Source organism: Ochotona princeps, chromosome 7 (genome assembly GCF_030435755.1).
Source record: "Ochotona princeps isolate mOchPri1 chromosome 7, mOchPri1.hap1, whole genome shotgun sequence".
NCBI classification, from domain to species: domain Eukaryota; kingdom Metazoa; phylum Chordata; class Mammalia; order Lagomorpha; family Ochotonidae; genus Ochotona; species Ochotona princeps.
The window spans coordinates 66,964,844-66,991,837 of NC_080838.1; the positions used below are offsets into that span (position 1 = coordinate 66,964,844).

General features: G+C 48.8%; 1 protein-coding gene across 1 annotated transcript in view; it reads left to right on the forward strand.

The window, feature by feature from the left end:
* The window catches only part of SCARB2 (scavenger receptor class B member 2), a 42,281-nt gene extending 21,140 nt beyond the window's left edge, over positions 1–21,141 (forward strand). Inside the window, exons 2-12 of the mRNA XM_058667197.1 lie at positions 1,142–1,299; positions 2,996–3,143; positions 4,018–4,206; positions 4,754–4,845; positions 7,447–7,566; positions 12,566–12,735; positions 14,567–14,685; positions 15,913–15,986; positions 17,588–17,639; positions 19,976–20,134; positions 20,690–21,141. Coding sequence (XP_058523180.1) covers positions 1,142–1,299; positions 2,996–3,143; positions 4,018–4,206; positions 4,754–4,845; positions 7,447–7,566; positions 12,566–12,735; positions 14,567–14,685; positions 15,913–15,986; positions 17,588–17,639; positions 19,976–20,134; positions 20,690–20,728 — 1,320 coding nt within the window. The 3' untranslated portion in view covers positions 20,729–21,141. The remainder of the gene's footprint in view (positions 1–1,141; positions 1,300–2,995; positions 3,144–4,017; positions 4,207–4,753; positions 4,846–7,446; positions 7,567–12,565; positions 12,736–14,566; positions 14,686–15,912; positions 15,987–17,587; positions 17,640–19,975; positions 20,135–20,689) is intronic.
* The last annotated feature ends 5,853 nt before the right edge of the window (positions 21,142–26,994 follow it).

Below are 26,994 nucleotides of genomic sequence, written 5' to 3' on the forward strand. Positions count from 1 at the left end.
GGGAGACCCCAAAGAAGCTCCTGGCTCCTAGCTTCAGATTGGCTCAGTTTCAGCAGTTGTGGCTACTTGTGGAGTGAACCAGTGATGGAAGATCTTTCTCTCTGTCTCTCCTTCTCTCTGTAACTCCGCCTTTTCAATAAAAATAAATAAATCTTTAAAAAGAAAAGAAAATGCAGGTGTCATGCTGACATCACTAATGAGCACTGATTTGAGTCCCAGCTACTGCACTTCTGATCCAACTCCCTGCAAATGATGCTGGGAGGAAGATGGGAGATTCTCTCCTTTCTCTCTCTTCCCTCCTTCTGTCTCTCTGTAATTCTGCCTTTCAAATGAATAATATTGAAAAAAAAAGTTCAGGTTAGGGGCTTGGGATGGGTGTGGCCCCACCCCAACTGGGACCAAGCCTAGCTTTCTTGGGCCAGTGTCTCTGCTCTTTCTCTCCTTTTTGTTTGAAAGGAATAGTTATTGAGAGAGAGAGAGAGAGAGAGAGAGAGAGAGACCTCCCATCTGAGTTTACTCCCCAAATGGCCACAATGGCTGGAGCTGGGCCAGGCCAGAAGGAGCCAGGCACTCCTGGATCTCCCACCTGGGCACAGGGGCCCAAGGGCTTGGGCTTTCCTCTGCTGCCCTCCCAGGCCGTTATTGAGAAGCTGGCTCACCAGTGGAACAGATAGGACCCAAGCTGGCACCCATAGAGCATGCTGATGCTGCAGACAGTGACTATGCCATGGTGCCAGCCTCTCCCTCTTCTCTGACAGCCGGACAAGCAGAGTGGCCATGCGTCTCAGAAAAGCCTGATTTCTGGCCACTGTGCCCGAGTGCCACCCTCCATACTACCAAGCCATAGGGTCTTGGGCAATGCAGTGTCTGGCTTTGGTCTTGGGAACACCCACTCCCCTGACTCATCTATGAACTGTGTCCCCAGGCGGCCTTCTAGCCTTGCGTTAGCGCTTGGAGACCTAACCTGGCTGCCGGCTTGCAAACTCTGAGCACTCAGTGCAAAGGCCTGTGCAACGGTTGCAGTGAGCTGCTCGGCTCCTTGGAGCAGAGCAAGCGTCCCTGCATTGTGTCCCGTGTTTTTTGTTTGTTTGTTTTGTTTTTTTTTTGTCCTTCTGATTTTCGTTTTGGCTCCCTTTTCTAGAACATGGTGTTGAGGAATGGATCTGAGATCTTTGACTCGTGGGAGAAGCCCCCTCTGCCCGTGTACACACAGTTCTATTTCTTCAACGTCACCAATCCCGAGGAGATCCTCAGAGGAGAGAAGCCGCTGCTGGAGGAAGTGGGACCGTACACTTACAGGTGAGTGTCCCCACTGCTCCCTGCCCCGGCAGGCATGCGTCAACCCACTGTGTCCCTTGCCACCTCCCACGGGTGATGCTCCCACAGCGCTGGACTCCCGCCTGTTGCTGCTTAACACCTGCACGGCGTCTCTTCCGATCGTGGAGTCCAGCCCAGGGCCGATTGTGACCAGGTGAGTGGGCGGACCACAGCCATGAAGGCACCAGGAGCCACTCTGCACACTGGCTTTCTTACCACACCCCTGCTTCTTCTTCAGTGACTTTGTGGCCTGTCCCTCGACCACCACCACCATATCTTTCTCTTTTTTTAAGAATTATTTATTTTTTTTGGAAAGTCAAATATACAGAGAGCAGAAGAAGAGACAGAAAGAGCTTCCATCTTATGTTTACTTCCCAAGTGACTTCAATGGCTGGAGCTGCACCAATCCAAAGCCAGGAGCCACGAGCTTCTTCGGGGTCTCCCATGAGGGTGCAGCGTCCCAAAGCTTTGGGTCGTCCTCGACTGCTTTCCCAGGCCACAGGCAGGGAGCTGGATGGGAAGTAGGACTGCCAGGATTAGAACCGGTGCCCATATGGGATCCTGGCGCATTCAAGGTGAGGACTTTAGCCACTAGGACACCACGCCAGGACCCTACCACCACCATTTCTTTTCTCCAGCACCTGGTGTGTAACAAGTTTCCAGAATTTACTGTTTGCCCAAGAGCGGCTTTTATGTTTTTATTCACTGCTTTTCTCCCTATCTCAGTGTGAGAGAAAACTGCGTAGTAGACAGGGTTACAGTCATAGCAGGGACCACCTGCCTGGCATTAGGACAAGTGCTGTAGGCAGTTTTAAAAGTATATTTTAGAGAACAGGTGTGGTAGCCTAGCAGCTAAAGTCCTCACCTTGCATGCACCAGGATTCCATATGGGCACCGATTCTAATGCTGGTGGCCCTACTTCCCATCCAGCTCCCTGCTTGCGGCCTGCGAAAGCAGTCAAGGACGGCCCAAAGCCTTGAGAGCTGTACCCACGTAGGAGACCCAGAAGAAGCTCCTGGCTTCTGGCTTTGGATTGGCTCAGCTGTGGCTGTTGCAGGTATTCGGGAATTGAACAGTTGATGGAAAATTCTCTTTCTCTCTCCCTCTATGTCTCTCTAGATCACTGTAAATCTGCCTTTCAAATTAAAATAAATAAATCTTTCCCAAAAAAGTAGTTAGTAAAATGTGAGGCCAAGCATCTTGCCAAGCATTGAAGATTCCCACATCCCATATGTTAGTGCTTGCATTCATGTCCCGGCCTCACTCCCACTTCAGCTTCCTGCTTAACATGCACCCTTGCAGGACCAGTCGGTGAGTGGCTGCCGCGTGGGAGGTCAGGGTTGAGTACCCGCTTCCTGGCTTCCGTGTGATATGGCCCCAGCTGTTGCTGGCATTTAGGGGGCGAACCAGCAGGTGAAAGATCTCTCACACTATCTGGCTCTCAAGAAAAAAGAAAAAAAGGAAAAAAAAAAATCAAAAGCCAGTGGTAAACCAGTTGATATTCACACGGAGTTTGTGCACAGCCCTGAAACCCTTTAAACTACTTCTGGACCAAACCATAACAGGTTTGCACAGGAATATTTTACTGCAAAATGACTTTTATACTAAGCAAAATGAAAAGAACAAGTCTTGATGTTTGAGATGGTGCGTGTTTTCACATAGTACCTTTCTGCTTTAGGGAGATCAGAAACAAAGCAAATATTCAGTTTGGAGAGAATGGAACAACCATTTCTGCCGTTAGCAACAAAGCCTATGTTTTTGAACGCAACCAATCAGTTGGAGACCCGAGCGTTGACTTAATCAGGACGTTAAATATTCCTGTCTTGGTAAGTAGGCATTTTAGGGTCATTCTTGTGCGGTTTTAGAAGAAAAATCTAAGTGAAAACCAGGTATAGTTCTTAATGAAAGAGCTAATGTTATGTTAAAATATGTAAAAAGAAAGATAACATTTTCTCTTCTTTAAAATTTGTCTTACCCTTCATTCTTTGGTCCATTAAAGACTCTTCCAATGATGGCAAGATGCAGATTTGGGGATTTGTTCCTGCAGTTTCTTCCCATGTGTTCAGGAGTAGCACTTTTTCAATCCAAATGCCTAGGGATTTGCTCTTTGGTTTTTTTTTAATAGTCATTTCAGATGCTGATTTGCCCCCTTGTTTTGATTCACAAGCAGAATTCGCATGCCGCCTCTTGGTCCAGGTTTCTCACTGGCATATTAATTTCCAATATGCAGAAGCTGACTTTCTCAGCCTCCATGTCGGACAGCCTTGCCCACACACCTTTGTCCTGCAACCCAGGAAACTTCTTCACCCACACCAGCCTCTTCTGAGGCTCCCTGCACCACCTCAGGCTACAGCTCCACAAATGGTGGATCCCAGGCCCACAGATCCCAGGTGGGGCTAGACTCTACCACCTAGCCATGTAGGGTTTATAACCAGGGCCTGGCTTCCCGCCTGCTCAAGAAGGATGTGGCGCCACCTTGTGTGCAAACTTGTCAGTGTACTTACAGGAGGCTTTCCTTCCACTCTGAGCAAGGTTCAACATCTGCAGTAGGCAAGGGGCTTGCCGGCTGGTTGGTCTCCCATGTAACCCTGACATTCACACCTACGCTTCCAGCGGCTTTGCTGAGGGGGGTCCTAGGAGAGTGGGGTTAGGGGGGCTCAAGAGCAGAGCCTGATGCGCTCATCCGCGTCTGCTCCCCAGTCTGTCATGGAATGGGTCCAGGGCCGCCTCCTCACGGACATCGTGGAGGCTATGTTGAAGGCCTACCAGCAGAAGCTCTTCATGACGCACACGGTGGACGAGTTGCTGTGGGGCTACAAAGACGAGATCTTGTCCCTCGTCCATATTTTCCAACCGGACATCTCTCCCTATTTCGGCCTGTTCTATGGGGTAAGTGTGCTTTCCGCCCAACCCGTGGTAGGAAGAGGCAGCCACACTATGCGTCAACTCTCTTTACATTTTCCTTCCTTCCCTCCTTTCTTTCCTTCCTTCCTCTTCCTTCTTTCATTTTTTTCTTTTTTTTTTTTTCTTCCTCGAGCCAGAATCTTGGGCCTGGTCTGAGCCGGCTGCAGCCCATGGCTCCTGGCTTTGGCCTGGCCTGACCCTGGTGCAGCCCTCAGTTTCCGGCGTCTCACTTGTTCTCCCTGGCTGGCTGATGGGCAGGGCAGCATCAGCTCTCTAACTCTGTCCTGCCTCTTGGAGAAGAAAAATCTAAACTATTACCTCCCCCTGACAAAAAATTCAGGTTTTGTTTTTGAGGCTCTGAACTGATTGGCCGAAGCCCCACTGAAAGAATCTTGTTAGTGGAAGTGGTCTGAATGTGGACACACGTGGGAAATGCCCTCCTGCCACGTCTAGACAGGCACTTGATCCAACAGCCGAGTTTCCCAGCCACATCTACCGTCACTGCAAAATGATCATATTTGCTTGTTTTCAGAAAAATGGGACTAACGACGGACCCTATGTGTTCCTTACCGGAGAAGACAATTACCTTAACTTCACAAAGATTGTGGAATGGGATGGAAAGACGTAAGTCTACAGATTTAGCTAAGAGTGGGTCTTCATTTTTTGATGAACATGTATAAATAGCATTGTAATTGTAATGTCACAGACCAGATTGGTGGTTACATACTAAGTTAAACTTTTTATTTTTATTTACTTATTTTTTTTTTAAGATTTATTTTATTTTTATTACAAAGTCAGATATACTGAGAGGAGGAGAGACAGAGAGGAAGTGGAGCTGCCGGGACTAGAACCAGCGGCCATATGGGATCAAGGCGAGGACCTTAGCCACTAGGCCACGCCGCCGAGCCCTAAGTTAAACTTTTTAAAAAAAGATTTATGTATTTTTATTTAAAAGGCATGTTTTACAATACAGCTAGAAGGAGACACAGAGAGAAAGGTCTTCTAACTACTGGTTCACTCTCTAAATGGCAACAATGGCTGATCCGAAGCCGTGAGCCAGGAGCTTCTTCTGGGATTCCCCCATGGGGGCAGGGACCCAAGGACTTGAGCCATACTCCACTGCTTTCCTGGACTATTGCCACAGTCCAGCTCCTCCGAGTTCGGAGCTCGAGAAGGGTGCATGAAATAGGCGTAGAAAGAAGAACGAACCACTGTAATTCCAAGATCATCGTGGACAATGCGAGAAAGCTGTCTGCTTCATTTATACAGAAGCAGTATAAGGTTTTCTTTTAGGGGCAATGTGACATAGCCTCAGGGGGGAAAATTTACAACAGTTTGAGCGATGAATGAGGGAGACTACACATTCCTTGTTTATCTCGGCTTGCCAGCCCCCACCTGCTCTCCTTAAGTCTGGATTCTATCCTTGGCGCCACCTGTGACAACCAGGCCCCTATCTTGAATTATGTATGGGTTAAAAGGTCTGGGGCCTTGGTTTATGGGGTTTGGGGTCATTGACATATGTTGGCTGCAAGCTCAGCCTTTAGGGTCACAGTAACAGGATAGCCTTTAGGGTCACAGCAGCTATATTTTTGTCATAGCAGTTTCAGCCCATACTCTCATTACTTCCACTAGTTTGCAAAATTCTTATCAAGCCATTTCCCAGAAAGCATGCTAAATGTCTGGGCCAGATTTCATGGCAATGGGTAGGCACACAATAAGGTGTCTAGAAACAGCATGGGCTTAATTGTACTCCTGTGCACAGTTAAAGGCCCGCTCACCAAGACATTATCAATAACATTAACTCTCAAGCTCATGTTGGTTGCAAAAGCCATCTCACAGGGGCAAACAATGCCTCAATAGATTACAAAATTCTTAGCGGGGTGCTTGAGTGTCCGTGCGAAAGGGGGTGAAACTGCATCAAGGTGGTCAGAGAGAAATTCGCCAGGCCCTGCCAAAGAGCCGGAAGCTCCCCCGGGCCCTGCCAAGCAGGGGAGCTGTTCTCTTCACACCTTACTGTCATCCACACCTACTGCACGGACCCCAGCACACTATAAACAGGGAACTAGATCAGAAAAGGAGGAGCTGTGTCCAGATCCAGTGCCTGTATGGGATGTCAGCACTACAAGCAGAGGATTAGCCTGATATGCCATAGCGCCAGCCTCTAGGTTCAGTCTTAACTATTGTACATTTGCGATGGCCAGGCATGGCCTGCGGGCAGTGGAACGTTTCACTCATGGTACAATGGGTACAATGTGTAGCACCACTGCACAGTACTCTTGTCTGAACTTGAGGGATGTGGGGAGAGGGTGTCCTCTGCTGAAATCCTGTGCTTTGGGACAGCTGGTGTGTTTTTATCTGAAGGAGAAATACACCTGAATTTGTCCTTAGAGAATTTCTGGGGGATGACACCCTGCAAAGCTCCAATTAATGTCATTAGCAGAGGTAAAACCCGGGCTGGGCATTCGATCCAGCAGTCAAAATGCACGCATCCCACATCAGGGTACAACCAGGGTACCTGGTTCGGGTCCTGGCTGCGACCCCTGACCCCAGCTTCCCGCTAAGTGCAGCCTCAGAGGCCAGGGTGGTGACTCCACTGCCTGAATTCCCGCCGCGCACGTGAGAGGCCTGGCCGGAGTTGCCATCCTCTGTCCCGGCCCTGGATGATGTTGTCTGAGGACATCTGGGGAGTCTGTCTGTCCCCAGGCTGTTTCAGTTCGCAGTGCGTGCGAGGAAGGGAGCTCACGGATACAAGTGGAGGAAGGACAACTGATGCTGAACAGCCAAAACCCCGCTACAAATACTGGCCCCTCCCTGTGTCAGGCTGCTCCAATTGGAACCCAGCTGCCTCTGTGGCAGGGCCTGCTTTTTCTCCTCTCGAGGCACTCTTGTGTCTGCGTGTGAATAAGATGCTACTTCCAGTCCAGCTTCCTACTCATGAGCCTGGAAAGCAGCCAGAGGATGGCTCAAGTCCTTGGGCCCTTGCATCTATAGGGGAGAAACAGACGAAGCTCCTGGCTCCTGGCTTCAGACTGGCCCAGCTCTGGCCGTTGTGGCCATTTGGGGAATGAACCAGCAGATGGAAAAATCTTGTCTGTAACTCTGATTTTCAAATAAAAATAACTAAACCTAAAAAAATAAAAAGATGCTGCAGACAGCCAGTGAAGCCTGGCAAAGGCACAGCGCAGACAGAGCTTTACCTTTTTTCTCTCCTGGGCGTCCAATCAGGGCGCTGGACTGGTGGGCCACGGCTGAGTGCAACATGATCAATGGTACGGACGGAGATTCTTTCCACCCACTGATCAGCAGCGACGAACTCCTGTATGTCTTCCCATCAGATTTTTGCAGGTAAGGACTTTTTTTTTTCTTAAGAAATCAGGTAGACTGTAAACCACCCAGAGCCTGAGGAATAATCTTTTGTAGACAATATTATTCTCTTAAATATTATTTGTAGATATTGATGCCTAGCTGTGAATAATGTTAATGGCTGCATCAAGCTACCAGACAAGAGCATTTCATAAAGTTCCTAGAAAATGCAGTTGATGTCACCTATGGAAACATCAAAAATAAAATAAACATAATTGAAAGATGTTTGCTCTGCTACAAAAAAGTTTTGAAATCTATGCCTGTATTCTATGTCCTATGTGTTTTCCATGAATTCTTTGAAGACCCCGAGGTGCATGGATGTTACATCTGCACCAGGATAAAGTTTTCTTTTAACTGTTTCCCCCGGGCATCTGAAGTGCCTTCAAGGGATGTTAGTGGTCCATGGCTAGTGAACCCACCTGCACTGTATCATCGCAGCTCCACCCTTCATAGCTGTGTGGCCACAGGCAAGTTACTAAAGCACCCTGTGTCTCACTTTCCCTGCCTAGAAAATAAGGTGAGGAATATCACTCATTTGGGCTACTGCGATCAGTTGTTAGGGACCTGCACTTATTGTAGGCGACAGGCACCACCCAGCCCGAAGGCTGAGACCTGGTCCGAGATCCATGGAAGATGAACAAGTGACACAGGGGTTATCTGTTGCCCATTTAGAGGGATTTCTGAGCTGTTACCTTCCTGTTGACTTATCTGTGCTTGCTCAGTCCAGTTGGCAGAAGCCATGTGAGCAGTCCACCCAGCCACCCCTACTGCAGGCCTCCTCCACAGCCCCACCTCCGGGGCAGGAATGGGGCAGTCCTCAGCAGCCTCGCCCTTCCGTCTTGCTGTTTCTCCTGCATCGAGGTGCACCTGCTGTCCTGACAGCCACACCAGAAACATCCCTGGACACCCCCCACCGTCCCCATCTCCCTCCTCTCTATGTTGCTCTGTCTGTTCATCCCTCCTGGTGCTTCACTTCGCCCTGCCTCTCTGCCCCTGCTGTCTGTGCCCTGCAGAGTGAGTCCTCCCAACTCGCACAGGGGATGTCCCGCTGCTCTCCAGCCAGCGGCCCAGTCGGTTTTAACATATTTGTTGCTGGTGGGGGGTGGAGAGCATGTTTCTGAGTGTGGGGAGTGCAACCCAGACAAGCTGTGACGTGTGGCACTGGTAGGACAGCCAGAGAGTGGTAAAGTCGCGATTCTGTAGGGCACGTGTGCACACAGGGGCACCTGACACAGAAACGGTGCCGTCATAGTGATGTCCTGGAAGCAATCTAAGTGCCTATACAGGGGAGAGTGTAAATAAATTGTAGGGTAATCATATGTTAACAGAGCATCTAGCATTTATCAGCCAAAGAGCTACAGCTGTGTTCCTTAATGTAATAGAAAGTATGTAACGGTGAATTAAGAAGCGAGTTACAGAAAGAGAGAAGGGTACGCTGGCTGTGTGCTGCTTTAAAAGAGAACAGAGTACCATGTGGCACCTATGCAGGGACACATGAAGGCCTGCGCCACCAGGAGAGCCCTCTCTTTCCTCAGGACAGAGAGAGGGAACGGAACTGGAGCGTCATAAGGATTGTGTTGGTTGGCTCTGTCACATATTTTTAATTTGGTGGGTATAAAGGTATTATTAATTTTTTTCTTTTTTTAAGGTTGATATATTTATTTGAAAGGCAGAATTAGAGAGAGAGGGAGGGAGAGAGGGAGGGAGAGAGGGAGGGATAGAGGGAGGGAGAGACGGGTGTCTTCCATCTACTAGTTCACTCCCCGAATAGCCAAAACTTCATCCAGGTCTCCCACGAGGGTGGCAAGGGTGTTGGGGATTAAGAAATGGACACGAGGTCATGCAGCACTGAGTTTTTTATTATGGCAGCGGGACAGCCATCATCTCACAGGATGACCCACTGAGACAAAGAAAGTATACAAAGGGTTGTGTACTTTTACAAAAGCATAGTGCAAGTGGAGGGAACAAGCATGTGAGTGTAGAGGAGCTGGGTTCTCACAAGGTTAGAATAGCCCATAACAGTTCCAAGCACAAGGTCCACAGGCAGATCTACTGTAGGGAGTGAAGGATCAGACAGCATTCCAAGGGACAACAAAACATCAAACACTGGGGTCACACCTTCCACGACTCCAGGTCTGTGCACGGCTCTTGCACGCACACAAGAGGCCCTCTGTTTTATGTCTGTCTTGAAATGTCTGACAGGCAGCTGCATCACAGGGGCCCAAACACTTGGGCCATCCTCTGTCACTTTCCCCGGGCACGTTGGCAGGGAGATGGATCAGAAGTAGAGCAGCTGGAACTTGAACCAGCACCCATATAGGATGCCAAAGTCACATGCAGTGGCTCTAACCTGTGCTGCCACACACTGGTCCCTAAAGTATTTTTTTTATCTTCCTGTTTGAGTAAAACATTTTATTAAGAAAATGTCAGAGTTCAGAAGCCAGGCTGGAGTGCAGCCTGGGCTAAGCTGTCACATCTGCTGATTTGTATGAGCCAGGGACGGGAGCAGACTGAGTAGGGCCAGGTGCCAGCACCCACTGGCAAGAGTTGGGACTGAGGGCAGGCCAGGTCATGCCAGGCTGCAGCATCCAAAGGTAAAGGCCAAGACAGGTGAGGGACTATGCCAAGCTGGGTCAGAGCAACCACTGGCACACAGAAGATCTGTGACTGGGAACATGCCTGGTTAGGGAGCTAAGGGGACACCCTGGCTGGGTTGTGGTTCGCACTGGTGAGTACGAGGGCCAGAGTGGGGGCTACCATCTGATCAGAACATGGCTGCAGTGTCCATTGGCACAAGTATGGATTGGATCTGGGATGCACCAGACTGGGCCATATTGCAGTATGCCATCTCACTGGTGCTCATGAGAACCAGGGTAGGTGTAGGATGGGCTGGGCTAGGTGTCTGCCCCTACTGAGCCACCTGTGAGCTGTGTCTGGGTGTGGGCCAGACTTGGCTGGGCTGTAGCACCCAACAGTAAGAACTGGAACAGATGAGGGCTAGTCAGGAAAGGCTACTGTTCCTGCCAGGACAGGGGCTGGCCCATGAACCCACTAGTGTGCACGAGATCTGGCATTGGGAGAGGTTCTGAGAGAGGAGCTTGGGGAACTCCTCTGTCAGGATACAGTCCCTACAGAGCAAGAACCAAGAAAGGAGGCAGCCCAGACCAGGATAGGTAAACATCATACATTTGGCACAGGTCAGGGGTGAACCAGGCCAGGCCAGGCCAGTTCACATCACCCACTGTTAAATCAGCATCAGAATGGAGTATGGGTTGGGCTGGGTCGGGCCACAGCACAAGCCGGTTCACATGAGGGCCAGGACTGGGGACTGGCTGGGCTGGGCTAGGCTGTAACCCCCACCAGCATGAGCTAGAATTGGGGTTGGGCTGGGCCTAGACAAACTGAGCTGCAGCGCCCAACCAGCACCCGGGGGAACCCCGGGGGAGAGGGGGCGAACCTGGCAGGGGGACTACATGGGACTACCCTGCTGGACCACCACTCCCACTAGTGAGCTTGAGGGCTGGGATCAGGGCAGACCAGGACAGGCGGGGATACAATACCTGCAAGCCTGCATATGAGCTAGACCAAGGAAAAGCCAGGCTGGGTTGATTGTTCCTACTGGGGCACGCATAAACCAGAGTGGGTGAAGGTTGGTTGGGTTTTACCGCAGCATCAGCCGGCATAGCTGGCATGGGGACCAATTCTGCAGAACCACCTGGATGTTAAAAGGTCCAGGAGTGAGAGTGAGCCTGTTAGGGAAATAGTGGGCGCCTCCCTCTTGGGTTGCCACTCCAACTAGCAAGCATGAGAACCAGGACTGGGATAGGCATAACTAGACAGAGAGTAGTACCTGTCCGCAGGTGTGAGGGCTGGATAGTGGAGCTTGTTGGGTTGAACTAGGCCTCAAAGCCTATTGACATGTATGAGAGTTGAACGGGATGTGGGACGGACTGGACCAGTCTGCTGTACATACTGGCAAGCACAGGAACCAGGGTGGGGGGGCAAGACTGGTGGGGGTTATTGCGGGTTGCTCTGGCTAGGCTGCAGCTCTCACTGGTTTGTGTGAGGGCCAAATGTGCAGTGGGCAGGATTGGGCTGGACTGACAGTGGTTTGCAAAGAAAACAGGATTGGAAACAGAACTGATCCAGCTATTGTAACCACCAGTGTGCAAAGGACTGTGCCAGACCCTGTATTGGCATGCACACACAAAAATCAGCTATGGGCTCCTCAGATGAAGTTTTTGTGGGGAATCTGCCCAACTGAATTGCTGGACTTAGGACTCCAACTATGGTGGAAATTGCAGGTTCCATGGTCTGACCAGGGAATGCATGAGTCAGAGCTGGGCCTCCTCAGTGCCTTAGACGGAGCAGTGGAAAGCATGATTTCAGGGGACCAGTGTCGCACCTGCGGGCTGTTGGCCGCTGAAACGTCTTTGCTGGCATATGGCCACTAAGTATTGTAATGAAACCTCTGCTGAGTATGGCACAGGGCTGCAACAGGCCAAGCGCTCCTGTGCCCTTCCTACCTTTGTTTTGCTCATGTCTTACCCTTGCTTCCCTGCCCTTGTTCTGGTGCCCACACTGAGTATTGTAATGAAACCTCTGCTGAGTATGGCACAGGGCTGCAACAGGCCAAGCGCTCCTGTGCCCTTCCTACCTTTGTTTTGCTCATGTCTTACCCTTGCTTCCCTGCCCTTGTTCTGGTGCCCACACTGAGGGCACCCCTGGAGGCGTGGAGGACTTTCTATCTCAATCTTTTTTTTTTTTTTAATGGGTCTTCATTCTAAGGTCAATCAGTTCCCCTTCCTCATTCTGCCCTCATTTGACCTTTAACCTGGTGGCTGTCTCTTCAGCCACCTTGAGTGAGCTCTTCCCTTATACCCCTCTCTCACATGTACTTGCTGAACCGCCAGCTCCCCATTTCAGGGCTCACTCTGCTGCCCAGAGCTGGAGCTCACTGCGTCTCCTGATGCCCTTACAGGTCCGTGTATGTGACTTTCAGCGGCTATGAGAGTGTTCAGGGAGTGCCCGCCCTACGGTTCAGGGTGCCTAAGGAAATACTGGCCAACAACTCAGCCAATGCCGGCTTCTGTCTCCCTGAAGGCAACTGCCTGGGCTCCGGAGTGCTGAATGTCAGCGTATGCAAGAATGGTAAGTGCTCTGGGAGCAGAAGAGGGGCAGAAGGATCAGGGCTCAACGGAGATTGCTCGCTGTCTGCCAGGTTGGTAGGCATCATGAGGGAGGATCTGCTAGAGTAAATGTGTTATAACGTAGCCATCCAGTAACATTCCCTCCAGAGACGAAAAAAATGGTGGTCGTGTGTGTGTGTGTGTGTGTGTGTGTGTGTGTGTGTGAAAGAGAGAGAGAGAGAGAGGAGAGAGAGAGGAGAGAGATGTGCTGGGATTGGAGAGCACCATGTGGTAGCTTTAGAAGGCTTTACCGCAACATCCGTAGGGTTGACTGTGCACCTGCTGTGTGGTGGTGTTCTCTTCATGTGTTTGAGACATCCACTGCATTCACATTCTGAGTCGTGCGGCCAGATGAACCTGGGCACCTCACCTGTCTGGACACAGATCCCCGGGGATGGAGAAGCCAAGTGCATTTGTTCTAAATGTGGGGCAAGGCATGGTTGCTTCCTGTCGGAGCAACACTGCCAGTATCCCTGCGTGTACCTTTCAGGGGCACAGCCTTTTTGGGAGCTTCAGGATTACCCATAGTGATTCTCCCCCACTGTGGGCATTCCTTGGCCTGTCTTTCTAACTGTGGCAACCAAAGCTTGGAATGCACCTGTCTGTAATGAATGATGCATGCCCTTTGGCTATGGGCTGGTGGGTATGGGAGCAATTGAAATTGTTTTCCAACAGACTCCCTTCTCCAAAAATTTCTCTTGGGCAGTGGTTGTTGGGTCCCTCTTTTCTTTTGCATAGCCAGGCGTAGAATGGATTTTCTTTAATACCCTGCTTCTCTAGTTGGTTCTTACAATGAATTGGCAAAAGAAGAATAAAACCAAACTCTTCATGTGGGCCATTTGGCTGCAGGCTGGGCACAGGACACGGCTGAGCAGCAACTGTTCAAGGAGAGCACGCCCACTCTGCTAAAACAATGTAAAATCACATAGAAACAAGCAAAAGACAGAATATGGCATCTTCGCTGAGAGGAGTATAGTTGGGGTGAGGGCTTCGAGGGGTGCTGGCCGACCCCAGGTGACTCAGATTCTGCCTCTCCAGTCTGACAGTTTGATGTCCTATCCCTGGTCCAGTCTGTTCCTTCAGTGAGCCTCGTTCAATGCAAAGGGGGCATCATAGTTAAAACTGCAGCGGACCATGGGCACCCTTCCACAGAGCACTCTTCCTAGGTTCAGTACATGTTGAAGAGTAAGTGATTTGGTCAGGACTAGTATATAATGCAGGATTCAGTGACACAGGGACAAATGAACCACCAGAAAATAAAGCATCAGTTCAGAACTTGGAGACACAGGATGGCATTTTAGCCTCCCTCTTTCCCCTCTCTCCTTTCCTTTCTTTCTTTTTTTTCTAAGATTATATTTATTTTTATTGGAAATGCAGATCTATAGAGAGAAAGATAGACAGAAAGATCTCTGTCTGCTGGTTCACTCCCCAAATGGCCACAACAACCAAAGCTGAGCCGATCCAAAGCCAGGAGCCAGGAACTTCCTCGGGGTCTCCCACACGGGTGCAGGATCCCAAGGCTTTGGGCCATCCTCGACTGCCTTCCCAGACCTGAAGCAGGGAGCTGATGGGAAGTGGAGCAGCTGGGACACGAACTGGTAGTCACATGGGATCCCAGCGCTTGGAGATGGAGGATTAGCCAGTTAAACCAACATACCATCATCACCCCATTTCTTCATGTCTACCTCTTTGTTTTATTTCCCTGTAGGAGCCAGGAGTGTGGTCAGGAAGTGCATGTTCATGTTGAATTTAAAGAACACCATCCATCCATCTCTATTTTTCTTAAAACACAGGTGCACCCATCATCATGTCCTTCCCGCACTTTTACCTGGCAGATGAGAAGTTTGTTTCTGCCATAGATGGCATGCATCCCAACAAGGAGGAGCACGAGACCTTCGTGGACGTCAACCCTGTGAGTGCCTGCCCCTCCCCCTGCTCTCACTCATGCAGTGCTGAGCCCCCTTCAGAAACACAGTCTGCTTGTGTAGACGTGTTCACATGGAGGAAACGGCTCACTGCAAACAGAGGTGCCTCCCTGGGTCCTGCAGATCCAGTGCAGTAGAAATACAGCAAAGCAGCTTTAACCACACAAATGCGGCCACGGGAAGCCAGTCCCAGAGACACCGGAGCTTGGTCAGATCCGCATGGCCAACCCTGTCCCCGCATGCGTAGCTGCCATCGGGGTACATGGTGCAAGCTAGCCCTCTGCCATCTCCCCACTGGGCAGTATTTACATTTCCATGTGAACAAGTAAATATGACATGTAGATCAACTTCTGTCACTTTGGGCAAACTTCCCTACAGGCACCTTTGACCCCACCAGTTTTAAATAGATGAGATGCATCCGCTTTAGTTCTGTACTCCAGAGGAGAAAAGCTACAACCATCCTGATGGGACATGGCTATCGCTTCAGCTCACTGTACAGACTGAGCCCAGAAACCTTCATTCCTGAGACTTTGAATACACCAAGGAATGAGAAAGAAGGGCACGAGTATCTTTTTGGCACAGTGTTTTAGGAGCAATCCTCTCTTAGCCACATCCCTTTATCCGAGAAAACAGGGATCCCATCCTTTGGTCAGTGAGGCTATCTGTGGCTTTCTGCCTTTCCCTCTTCGCCATCGGTCGACGCCCTTTCACCAGCCGGAGTGCAAGTGGCGCTGGTCATCAGGGCATATACCCAGGCCCCCTACCCTCCAGGGCAAGGGTGGAGCTGCTCTTGGGTGGAGAGGGTGGCTGGACATGGCAGCATTTCCTGGCAGGGACCACACTCCTCCTCCTGACCCTCTGACAGCTGCCTGGAGATGTAGCCCCAACAGGGGATCTATGGGATCCCCATTTCTGCTTGAGTCCTCAAGGACTTTGCTACTCAAAGTGACAGGCTCCTAGGAGCTTGTCACAACCCAAATCCGAATCTGCATCTTACGGGGCTTCCATGTGAATGTTGGAGGAGGCTTGGTCCATCCTGCCCAGCCATAGTTCTTCCATTCTGATCATCTTCCCTCCCCTGTCCCACTCTGTCCTTCAGACGTGGTCACAGTCTGCCTGTTTATCACAACCACACAGACCCGGTGCCCTGGGAGAAAAAGTCAGGTTGGCAGTTTTATCAGTCCTAACATTTCCTTTTCACATCTGGTTTGCAGTTGACTGGAATTATCCTAAAAGCAGCCAAGAGATTCCAGATCAACGTTTATGTCAAGAAACTGGATGACTTCCCGTAAGTTCCACTTCTTTCTACAGAGGTAGGGGTGGTCTGCGAGGTTGACTCTCCCATGAGGTTGATGGGTCAGGAGAGATGTGTAATGCTTACTTGAGTTTGACCCCCACTGTACTTAGGGGACAGGACAGGGGCAGCATTTTCTTGGTGGCCTTGATCTTTGAATGTCCTTGCTGTGGTTCATCAAGCATGCTTAAGTGCTTGCCACAGGCCCAACATTGCTGTATACATTTTGCATGCATTAACTTGCAAGGTTGCCCTGCCTCAACTTTGCAGATAAGGATCGTGGGGCTCTGTAGCTGCCTCTGGGCAGTCCCCTCACGAGGACTCTGGTCACGGCATCCCCATGGCGCCAGCAGCAAGCTCTCATGTGGGCGATTAAAATGGGCTCTGGAGTCCAGCCTGTCTTCCTCCACTGTGTCCCTAGACCTCTTCTTAATTACTATTCCTAAGTAGAGGATCCTGCTCCCACTTGTCCAAGGGGCTTTTTTAGAAAGTGCGATATTGATTGGAGGAAAAAAAAAAAACACCCAGGATGGAATCCTGTATAGAATCTCCTCAAATTATCTTCCAGTCAGTGATGAGTGGTCTGCTTTACCCATGAAAATGGCCATATTTAATCCTAACTAGCATGATTTACAAGAATCCCTTTTGCCACTTCCTCAGACAGTACAGGAGACCTTTAAAACATTCACGAGAAACACATATAATGGAAAAACTTGCCTGCATGTCAACATTTTTTTTTTTGGCTCCAAGAAAAAAAAAAACTTACCTTTGTAATAATAATGCATTGTTAAAAAGTCCCTTGAAAATGTATGTAAGAGGCTGAGGGAGGGAAAGACAGCTCTCATTTGATGCTCATTCACCTGCTGCCTGCCCGGGCACACATCAGCAAGGGGCTGAACTGGAGCGGAGCCAGGACTCCAAACCTGGTGCTCTGATCTGGAATCTTGGGGGTCTCAGGTGATGTCTTAACTGCCTACCCTTAAACTTTTTTTTTAATTCCACTTTCTGAAGAATCAGTGTATAATTTAATCAATTACAGGTTGGCATCCTGGAATTAGAATAACAATTCTGGCTCCATTACTTTCTCACGGTGACCTTGGGCATATCAGCTAGCCTCTGTGAGCTGTAACTTTGTCATCTGTGAGCCTGGGACATTAGTACTTATTGTAGGTGACTGCAGGGAGGGTTGAATATGGTCATGTCCCCAAAACTCTGAGGGCTGGGCTGGCACATGGGAGGACCTCCCTTCAAGCTGGCTCTTGTGAAGGCAGCTCATAAATTGTCTACTTCCAGAACATTCTGAGGAATTCAGCCTTGTTGGCAGTAACCTTTCCTGGGATGCTTCTGGGGAAAATTTGCTCTCTCAGTATCTTCTGTTTTGTTGAAAACACCGCATGATAAATGTGTAACACGTAGCACTGCCAGGCCATTGACTTCTGGCTTACATGTACTTGCAAAGGCAATGGAGAAGTCTGCAGTCAGTTGCAGATCAGCCAGCAGAGTTGGGTGCTGGAGTTTTCCTACACAGCGGTCGGCTGGGGGAGTGTGCCAGGACAAGGATACCTGTGAAATAATTCCCCCCTTTGTCTTCCTAGGGAAACAGGAAACATCAGAACCATGGTATTCCCAGTGATGTATATCAATGAGGTGAGTCACCCCAGCTTGGAAAACCTCCACTGTGTTTGATGTCTGCTCTGGTAGCTCTTTCTAATTTAAGCTATGCTTTTTTTTTTTTAAGAGGGAGATGGTGATTTAAATTTTTTTTTCATGTGTTTTATATACTCATTTAAGAGACAGGAGTGAGCATTTGGCATAAAGGTTGAGTTGCTGTGTGGGACACCCATATCCTATATCCAGAATCCTGGTTTCAATCCTCAATTTTTATTCATGCATAATCTGGGAGAAAACTGATGATGGCTCAAGTATTTGAGTCTCTGTCCCCAACCATGGGAAACCTGGTGTGAATTCTGGGCTCCTGGCTTCAGCCTGGCCCATTCGTGACTGTTGTAGGAATTTTGGGGAATCAACCAGCAGACAGAAGATCTGCCATTGAAATAAAATTATAATATTTTTTAAAAAGGCAGAGAGAAAGAGACAGCATGCAAGCATTTCTATTGGCTAGTTGACTCCCTAAATGTCCACAATAGGTGGGAATGGGCTGGGGCAGAACTGGGAGCCGGGAACTCAGTCCAAGTCTCCCATGTAGATGGCAGGGACCGGTCTACTTGAGCTTCCCTGAGTCTACATTAGCAGAAAGGTAGGATTAGGAGCTGGGATCAGGAAATGAGTGAACCCCGTGCCGCCCCCCCACCCATGTAGGATACAGGGATTTTTCTCTAGAAAAACAAAGCATTAGGGACCCATCACGATGGCTCAGCAGCTAAGTCCTCACCTTGCACACACCATGATCCCATATGGGTGGTGTTTCGTGTCCAAGATGCTCCACTTCCCATTCAGCTCACTGTCTGTGGCCTGGGAAAGCAGTCAAGGATGACCCAAAGCCTTGGGACCCTGCACCCACGTGGGAGACCTAGAAGAAGTTTCTGGCTCCTGATTTCAGATCAGCTCAGCTCCTGCTGTTGCAGTTACTTGGGGAGTGAACCAGTGGATGGAAGATCTTTATGTCTCTCTATAATCTGCCTTTCCAATAGACATAAATCTTTAAAAAGGAAAGAAAGAGAGGGAAAGAGAAAAGAAGGAAGAAAGGAAGGAAGGAAGGAGGAAAAGCGAAACATTAGAACCTGGAGACTGGAAATTGCTTGCCTTTTGCCCTTTTTGGGGGAGGGGAATGCCAGCTCAATGGTTCCATTGGCTAATGGAGCCATTGAGCAAGTGGATAAATTAATCTTTTTAAAAATACTTTTTTTGGGGGGAGGGGTTATTTTTGTTAGAAAGAAAGGTAGGTTTACAGAGAGAAAGCAAGATGGAGAAAAAGATCTTCCATTTAATGGTTAACTCCCCAAGTGGTTGCAACAACTAGAGCTGAGCTGATTTGAAGCCAGGAACTTCTTCTACATCTCCCATGCAGGTGCACAGTGTCAAGGATTTAGACCATCCTTGACTGCTTTCCCAGGCCACAGGCAGGGAGCTGGATGGGAACTGGATCAGCTAGGACACAAACTGACACCCATTTGGGATCCCAGCACCTGTAAGGTGAGGACTTTGCCACTAGGTTATTATGCTGGGCCCTCCATATACCATTTTTAAGCAGTTATTTGAGAGATGGAGACAGATTTCCTACTCTGGTCCACTCTTCAAATGCCTGCAATGGCCAGGGTTGGACCAGGCTGAAGCCAGGGAGCAGGAACTCATTCTGGGCTGACCATATGGATGACCCAAGTACATGACCCATCACCTGGCTCCCTCCCAGTGTCTGCTTAAGAAGAAAGCTGAATCACAAGTAGAGCTGGGACTTGAACCCAGGCACTCCAACGTGAGATACAGGCATCCTAACTAGCAGGCCAGCTCCCTGCCAACATACTGGTTTTTGTGTGTTTCATTCATTCACTTTGATTAATGAAAGTGGTCGGTGCTGGGTGCTAATCGTAGCAGTGAGGTGGCTAAGATGGCACCTTGCTTCCAAGAACCTCAGAGTCAGCAGGAGATTAACAGGAAAGGCAGGGCAGAGAGGTTAAGCTTAGAGGGATCTGCAGCAGGCCTGCAGGATGAGTTGCACTTGAATGATGCGGAGCAAAAGCTGCTAAATCAGTATTTCTGAGTTCTTCCCCTCCCTGCCACCCTTTTCCCAACCTATGTGAAAAGAAACCAGTATTTTGGGGGAAAATAGAGAAGGTATTAATAATGAATAAACTAGAGTAACTCCCTCTGGTTATTCTAGCTTAGAAGTGGATTTTCAGTGTATCTGCTTCTGCCCCAGAAGGGCGTAGTTAGAATATAGCTGATGATTGGACAGAATGGAGTAGCAGAAGCCATCCCATCCCGCAGTACAGTCTCCCAGGAATCCTGTCTTCTTGCCCCTCCAGAGTGCTGTGATTGACAAGGAGTCCGCCAGTCGGCTCAAGTCTGTGATTAACACCACCCTGATCGTCACCAACATCCCCTACATCATCATGGCCCTGGGTGTACTCTTTGGTTTGGTCTTCACCTGGTTGGCCTGCAGAGGACAGGGGGCCATGGATGAGGTGAGTCCTGGCCGAAGGAGCCTTTCCGTTCTGTGTGCGTCCACTGTGCTGCGTGGAAGGGCTGCGGCTGGCCGTGAGGGTGGGTGCTGCAGGTTCTGCCCGGGGATGAAGGAGGGGGGATGGTGAGCTCATGGTTGTGTTACTGCTGGGCACCGTGGAAAGCATGAAGGTATGACTTGCCTCACCTACCATTAGCCATCTTCATGAATCACGCTGGATGCATCTGCCACCTCTGGGATACCACTTCTTAGTATGTTTCAGGCCAGGGAGGGGTAACAGATGTTGTCACCTGGGCCACCATAGATAGGCACTGCAAGGGCATGGGAGCTGGGAGGTTAGGTCTGAATCTTAAAGAACAGCAGCTGGGAGAAGAAAGGAGAAAAAACGGGGAGGAGAGGAGAAGGAAAGGGAGGGGAGGGGAAGGATGCATGCTGAACTTCCTTCTGTCAGGCTCTTCTTCCATCTTCCCCTGCTCCATCCCTGCCCCAGTTTTTCACACCCGGATGGAGAGGGAGCGTTGGCCTAATTCCCTGTGCTGTTGCTTCTTTTTCTCAGGGGACGGCAGATGAAAGAGCACCTCTGATCCGAACCTAAGTGAACTTGTCCCTTGTGGAGCTCCAAGAAGGCACTGTGCTTGGTCCTGACCCTGACTTGAGCTGGGCACAGCCTCCATGGTGCCACGGGCTGTGGCCTGGGGAAGGAGGGAAGGCAGGCACGTGTTGAGTGCGTCCTGGCCAGAGGCTGAAGGATGGACAGGCGGGCAAGGCTGGCCACTGTGTTTTTTAAAATCATACGCCTGGAAGTTGTTTTCTCATGCATCTAGCAGGTATCTCATTAGTCCCTGTAGGGTTTGGGGTTTTGTTTTTTGTTTTATTTTGTTTTCATTGCTGGGTGCTAGTAGCTCCAGAATGCTGTGAATTTAATGTCTCTGCACCACTTTTGTTGACGCTACTTGGCCTAACCTTTCTCGGTATGCTTCATTTACCAAACATCGTACTCAAAACCCATATGTACTGTTTTGTGTTGTATTCCTCCATGTCAGTCCCAAGAAGATAAGTACATAGGAGTTTGGAACCCAGGGTAAATTAGGAACCTCATCCAATGCACCATTCTAATGCATCTGATTTCTGCTCAAGATATTACATGTCTCATTTTATGCTCCTACTGAGCTCATGAATCCTCCAGGAAAATCAGTGTGTCTTCTAGGTACTGGGTAGGAATCAGGCAGGGATGGGACGGGTGGGGTGGGAGGCAGGAGGTGATGTGATGAACTCGTAAGGCTTTGGAACTTGTGTGAGCCGAGGTACCTAAGTCATGTGTAAGAAATGTGGGAGATAGTGAGTACAGACGCTTTATGTTGAGTAGGACTAACTGCTAGCTGTGAGGATTATGCATAGTTAGTTGTTTTTCTGGTAGTCACTTGGTCTTGATGTTAAAGATGCCCCTGGGAGAATGCAGTCAGTAACTGATGTTTCCCCAGGTCACCCTTGCTGAGTGTGCTGCTGTGTTAGCTACAGTTTTGTTGGGTAATACTCAGTACTTCTGAAGGATTGGTGGCAGAGTTTGAGTTGAGGAAATCCATCCACAGACTAAACCCCACTAAACCACCCCTCCCCCCGCCTTGCAAGTCGGATTGAACCAGGAGATAGTTCTTCTGGGCTAGCCTTCTTGAAATAGTTTTTTTCAAATCCATCCTGTCTTCAGATTTAGTTTCTTTCGGTGCCTTGGGGCCCGTTGTCACTGAGTAGAGAAGAACGTACCCTGCACGTCCCATGACAATCATTTTACTGACAGAGTGACAAGGCTGTAAGATGCTGTAAGGGAAGAGCCGGGTGCAAAGGTCGTAGAGGGGACCAGAAAAGGAGCCACTTTTCAGGGTGACCTAAGCTGGAGGTGCGGGAGCCAGGAATGTCACAGTATTTAGAAGGCAAGCCGACCACAGGGTGTTGAGATCATCCAAATTCTCCATTCGCTTTTCCTAGAGAAGCCAGTATCATGTCCCGAAACAGTGCTCATGGAATTTAATGACATTTTTCTTTATTTGTTTTGCTTTTTTAATACTGGATTTCAGTGAAAACAAAAGAAAGAACAAAATCATTGCCTTGTTTTACATCGCTTCTTTTTTTTTGGAGGTAATAGAGCCATTTAGTTTACACGTCCCAATTTCTCCTTTGTCTCCATTAACACAGTGTGTGGTATGTTACCATTCTGGAAGGAGCAATTTGTGAAACTCAACTAACTGCCCTATGAATCAAGGTAGGATTTTTAGTACCCCAAGCCAGTAAGATGTGAAAAAAAAAGTTTAAATTTTGATCTTCAGGAATGCTACACATCTATATTTTTAGAATTTATCTGTATTTCACAAGATGATTGTCCTATCTTAACTCCCTCGTGCTTTTACTTACCCACGCTAATAAAGTTGATAAGCCAGTGCATCCTCTGATTCAGGCCAATCAGGATATAATCAGACACAAAGAGGACGTGTTTAAATGCAGTATGTGACAAAAGTTAATGCTGTACACAATGAGACCAAATCCCACACATGTGTATTTGGGTCATGATTCTTACTTGTTAGTTGGCTTAAAAAATGATTTTTTTTCCTTCCAGAAAGCCTGACAAAACCCACACATTACAGTCAAAATTATGGCTTGGTTCAGAGGAAGGAAGGTTATCAGACTGGTTTTAGGTTGAAAATAATCAACTCTTCCTCATGCGCCTTCTCTGGCAGCCCTTACGCTGGAAAGAGCCCAAGTGGTCAGCATTGGCACCTTTGCAGAACGTACATGGCCCCCTCCCCACCGAGAGAGAAACTGAGGCAGAGAGCCTAACACTTCTCTCAGGGACAGTTGGGGATTGAGCACAGGGTGGGACATGGGCTTTGTCACCTTCAGCTCTAGACTTCCCCTACCACACTTTCTTTCCTTGTGTTCTAGAAAGATCACTAATGGTCCAGTGGAACAAATGCTATATGACTAACCCCTATTGGGGTTCTTACTTAAAGGGGGCTGAGTTTTCATTTAAACCGCATGATGTATGAGTCTGAAAGAAGGGGATTCTCCTAGGGGGACCCTGGGCATCGTGCCTGCAGGAAATTGCCTGTGTCTTCTCAAGAGAACACTAATCAGAATGCTTTTCATGTAGCCTATGAATTGGGTTCATTTCACGTGATTGACTTGTTTACTTCTCCTCCTAATGCAATGAGATGTTTCACTAATAAAAACTCTTGATAGAAAACAGTGCTGGGAGTGATGTGTTACTGCGTGGCTACGTGACTGCTTGTCAGAGTCTCATTTGCCAGATGCCAGGCACAGATGCAGTCCGGAGTCCTCCAGTCCCAGCTTGGCTGTGATGGGCTTTAACACAGCCCAACATGTTCCGCTGCCAGCAGGTGCCATACAGCATCTGCTATGCTATTCAGAATGTTCTCAGAAACGCCCCTGAGAGTTGATTCAGCCTGTCGGTCCGTGTTCCAGAACCCAGGGCAACAGTGCCCATGCTCATTCTCAGTGGCTCCCCCTACTGGACTGCCCAGAGAGAACACTGTTGTCTCTCCATGGTAGCTCATTCCAGATCTCCCTCTCCCATGACCTCAGTGCTGCTCCTCCCAAATCACCTACCTGCTAGAGCATCCTTGCCTCGGGTATGCCGAAATCAAGACTCCAGACACGTCTGCCAGAATGAGAGCACTACTGAACAAGCGCTGGGGTTTTTGTGTGATGGGGACATCTGAACTAAAGTTATTAGTCCAAAAGAGAACTCTGAAATCATTCCCATTCTAATAATGCATCTTATTCCTGAAATCTATGCAAATCCATCAGTCACCAGATATCTAGATCAGTGTCACAGATGTCCTCGCCAATCAAGGAAACTTGATCCCTAACATATAGACTTCCAGTAGTCCCAAATCTGGTATCAGCTGGCTTATGTCCCAGGAGAAGATCCTCATACCTGTGTCTCCTTACATCAAAGTGTGATGATATATCTAGGATGATATAACATGTCATCACGCCCAATTATGTCAAATACCGATACAAGGAAAATGCATTTAAAACAACAGTAAGGTATTGAAGCATATATCCACAAACAACAATTAATATTATAGGCCAGCATGAAGGCTCAGTGGTTAAATCCTCACCTTGCAAGCAGTGGGATCCCGTATGGATGCTGGTTTGTGTCCTGGCTGCTCCATTTCCCATCCAGCTCTCTGCTTATGACCTGGGAGAGCAGTAGAGAATGGCTCAAAGCTTTGGGACCCCACAGATGCATGGGAGACCTGGAAGAAGCTCCTAGCTCCCATCTGAAGAGTGAGCCAGCGGATAGATCTTTCTGTCTCTCCTCCTCCTCTCCATAAATCTGATCTGCCTTTCCAATAAAAATAAACTTTAAAAGAAGAAAATATGGTATAGGATGAAAAGTTGCACATTTAGCAGAATGATCCCATTTCCTATAATAACTATATTCTATCCTATTTCCTATAATAACTGTATTCTTTCATTTATTTTTTTACATTTCCAACTACCTCAATGGAGGTATAATTTACATATCATAAAACTCAGCCATTTAAAGTATAAACTAGAATGACTAGTATAGTTACTGAGTTGTACAACTAACATTTTCATCACCTCAATCAAATCTGTTATCCCAGGCTACAATTGCTCCCTGTTCCTGTTCCTTGCAACTGGCAATGGCTAATCCATTTTTTCTACAGATGTGCCATTTCTGGACATTTAATATAAACCAAATTTTATTGTATGTGGTATTTAGGACCTGGCTTCTTTCCATGTTGCACCTCAGAGTATGTCCAACTAGCCTGGCACCACAGCCTAGTGGCTAAAGTCATCGCCTTGCACACACCGGGATCCCATATGAATGTCAGTTCGTATCCCAGCGGCTCCATTTCCATCCAGCTCCCTGCTTGTAGCATGGGAAAGCAGTTGAGGACAGCCCAAAGCCTTGGGATCCTGCACCCATGTGGGAGACCCGGAAGAGCTCCTGGGTCTTGGCTTTGGATTGGCTCAGCTCCAGCCATTGCAGTCACTTGAGGAGTGAATCATTGGATGGAAGATCTTCCTCTCTGTCTCTCCTCCTCTCTGTGTATTCGCCTTTCAATAAAAATAAATAAACCTTTTAAAAAAAAGGTAAGTATATTTTGTGTAAAGTGTCTTACAATTCATGAAGTTTTAAATAAGATGACTTCCTGTGAAATTTTTTTGATTTCTAAATTTTTTCCCACATTTTTTTTCTGTATCTGGGCAAGGGGGGGATAGAGAGAAACCCCACCCAGCCTCCTACCCATCCCAGTGTCCCTGACCTGGGGCATGCTCCGAGGGCACTGCTCAAGAGATTTTGATAGTTCAACAGTTCTGAATTGCTGCCAACCTCTGGATTCGAAGCACGATGAAATTTCTCCAGAATCCACTGCCAACACTTGGCTGCAATAGTTGATCAATTTGTTCTGTCATCCATCATCCGTCCTCTGTCGTGGTACCAGGTGTCCTCCACAGGTTCCGATGGACTACCATATCCTCCATGTGCACCTGGGTATGCTGTCCACTGCTCCGTTTGAGCCTCTGAGGAGGCTCTGCTCTGACACATGCACTCCACAGTCAGACTATGGAACCTGTACTTCTCTTCATGGTTGGGGCTCTGAGATCAGCAGCTTAGTTGGAGTGATCTCCAAAGAAACATCGTCTGCGGTGATCCCAGACCTGATTCTTGTGTGTGAATGCCAGTGCAGGGTCTGACACAGTCAGTCGTCCCAGTCAGCTTATGCTGATGCTGGTGGTTGCAATTGCTGGGTCAGTTCTGTCTCCAGCCCTGTCTTCCAAAAGAATCAAAGAGTGTTGGAGTCCTTCCTGATCCTGTCTTCTACACACTCAGCCCTCACACAAACCAGTGGGAGCTGCAGCCTAGTTGGTGGGTGTTAGGCCAGTGCCCGGCATAGTCTGCCCTTTCATCTTGACCTTATATGAACTGGTGAACACTGCAGCCAAGCCCACCACACACCCTGTTTTAGAATGCACAGTCAGGGCCTGGCAGCGTGGACTGGCGGCTAAAGTCCTCGCCTTGAACGCCCCGGGATCCCATATGGGCACCGGTTCTGGTCCCGGCAGCTCCACTTCCAATCCAGCTCCCTGCTTGTGGCCTGGGAGGGTAGTTGAGGACGGCCCAGGGCTTTGGGACCCTGCACCCGTGTGGGAGACCTGGAAGAGGTTCCTGGTTCCCAGCTTTGGATCGGCATAGCATCGGCTGTTGCGGTCACTGGGGGAGTGACTCATCGAACGGAGGATCTTCCTCTCTGTCTCTCCTCTCTGTATATTTGACTTTGTAATAACACATAAATAAATCTTTTTAAAAAATAGAAAGAATGCACATTCAGATGCTGCTGCCTGGACTGTTATTGGTCCCTGTACCCATGAATGATGGCAAATTCCATGGTCACACCTAGTTCAGCCCATCACCACCCCAACTTTTGAGCTAACCGGTGGGACTTGTATTTCCACAGGTTTGGGCCTACACATCCCCCAGAGAATCTACTCCCAGACCTGGTTCTCTTGCATGCAGGTTAGTGTCATGGCCCTGTATAATGTGATTCGTCCCCTGTTCCGACGTTCTGCCAAGTAGTAGGTTCTAGCCCTGCTAGACAGGCCCCCAGCTCTAGCTTTCAGATAGACTGGCATGTGGTGGTCAGCATTGTTCACTGGTAACAAGTCCTGCACAGGTCTCACTTGTAGGCTGGTGTATCAATCTGACCCGTACAGATCATCTGGCCTCTCTCCTCCAAACCACCATGTCTCAGTACCCTTGCTTACCTTCAAGTAAAGTGACCCTGTTTTGGGGAATCCCTCATATTGATTCCT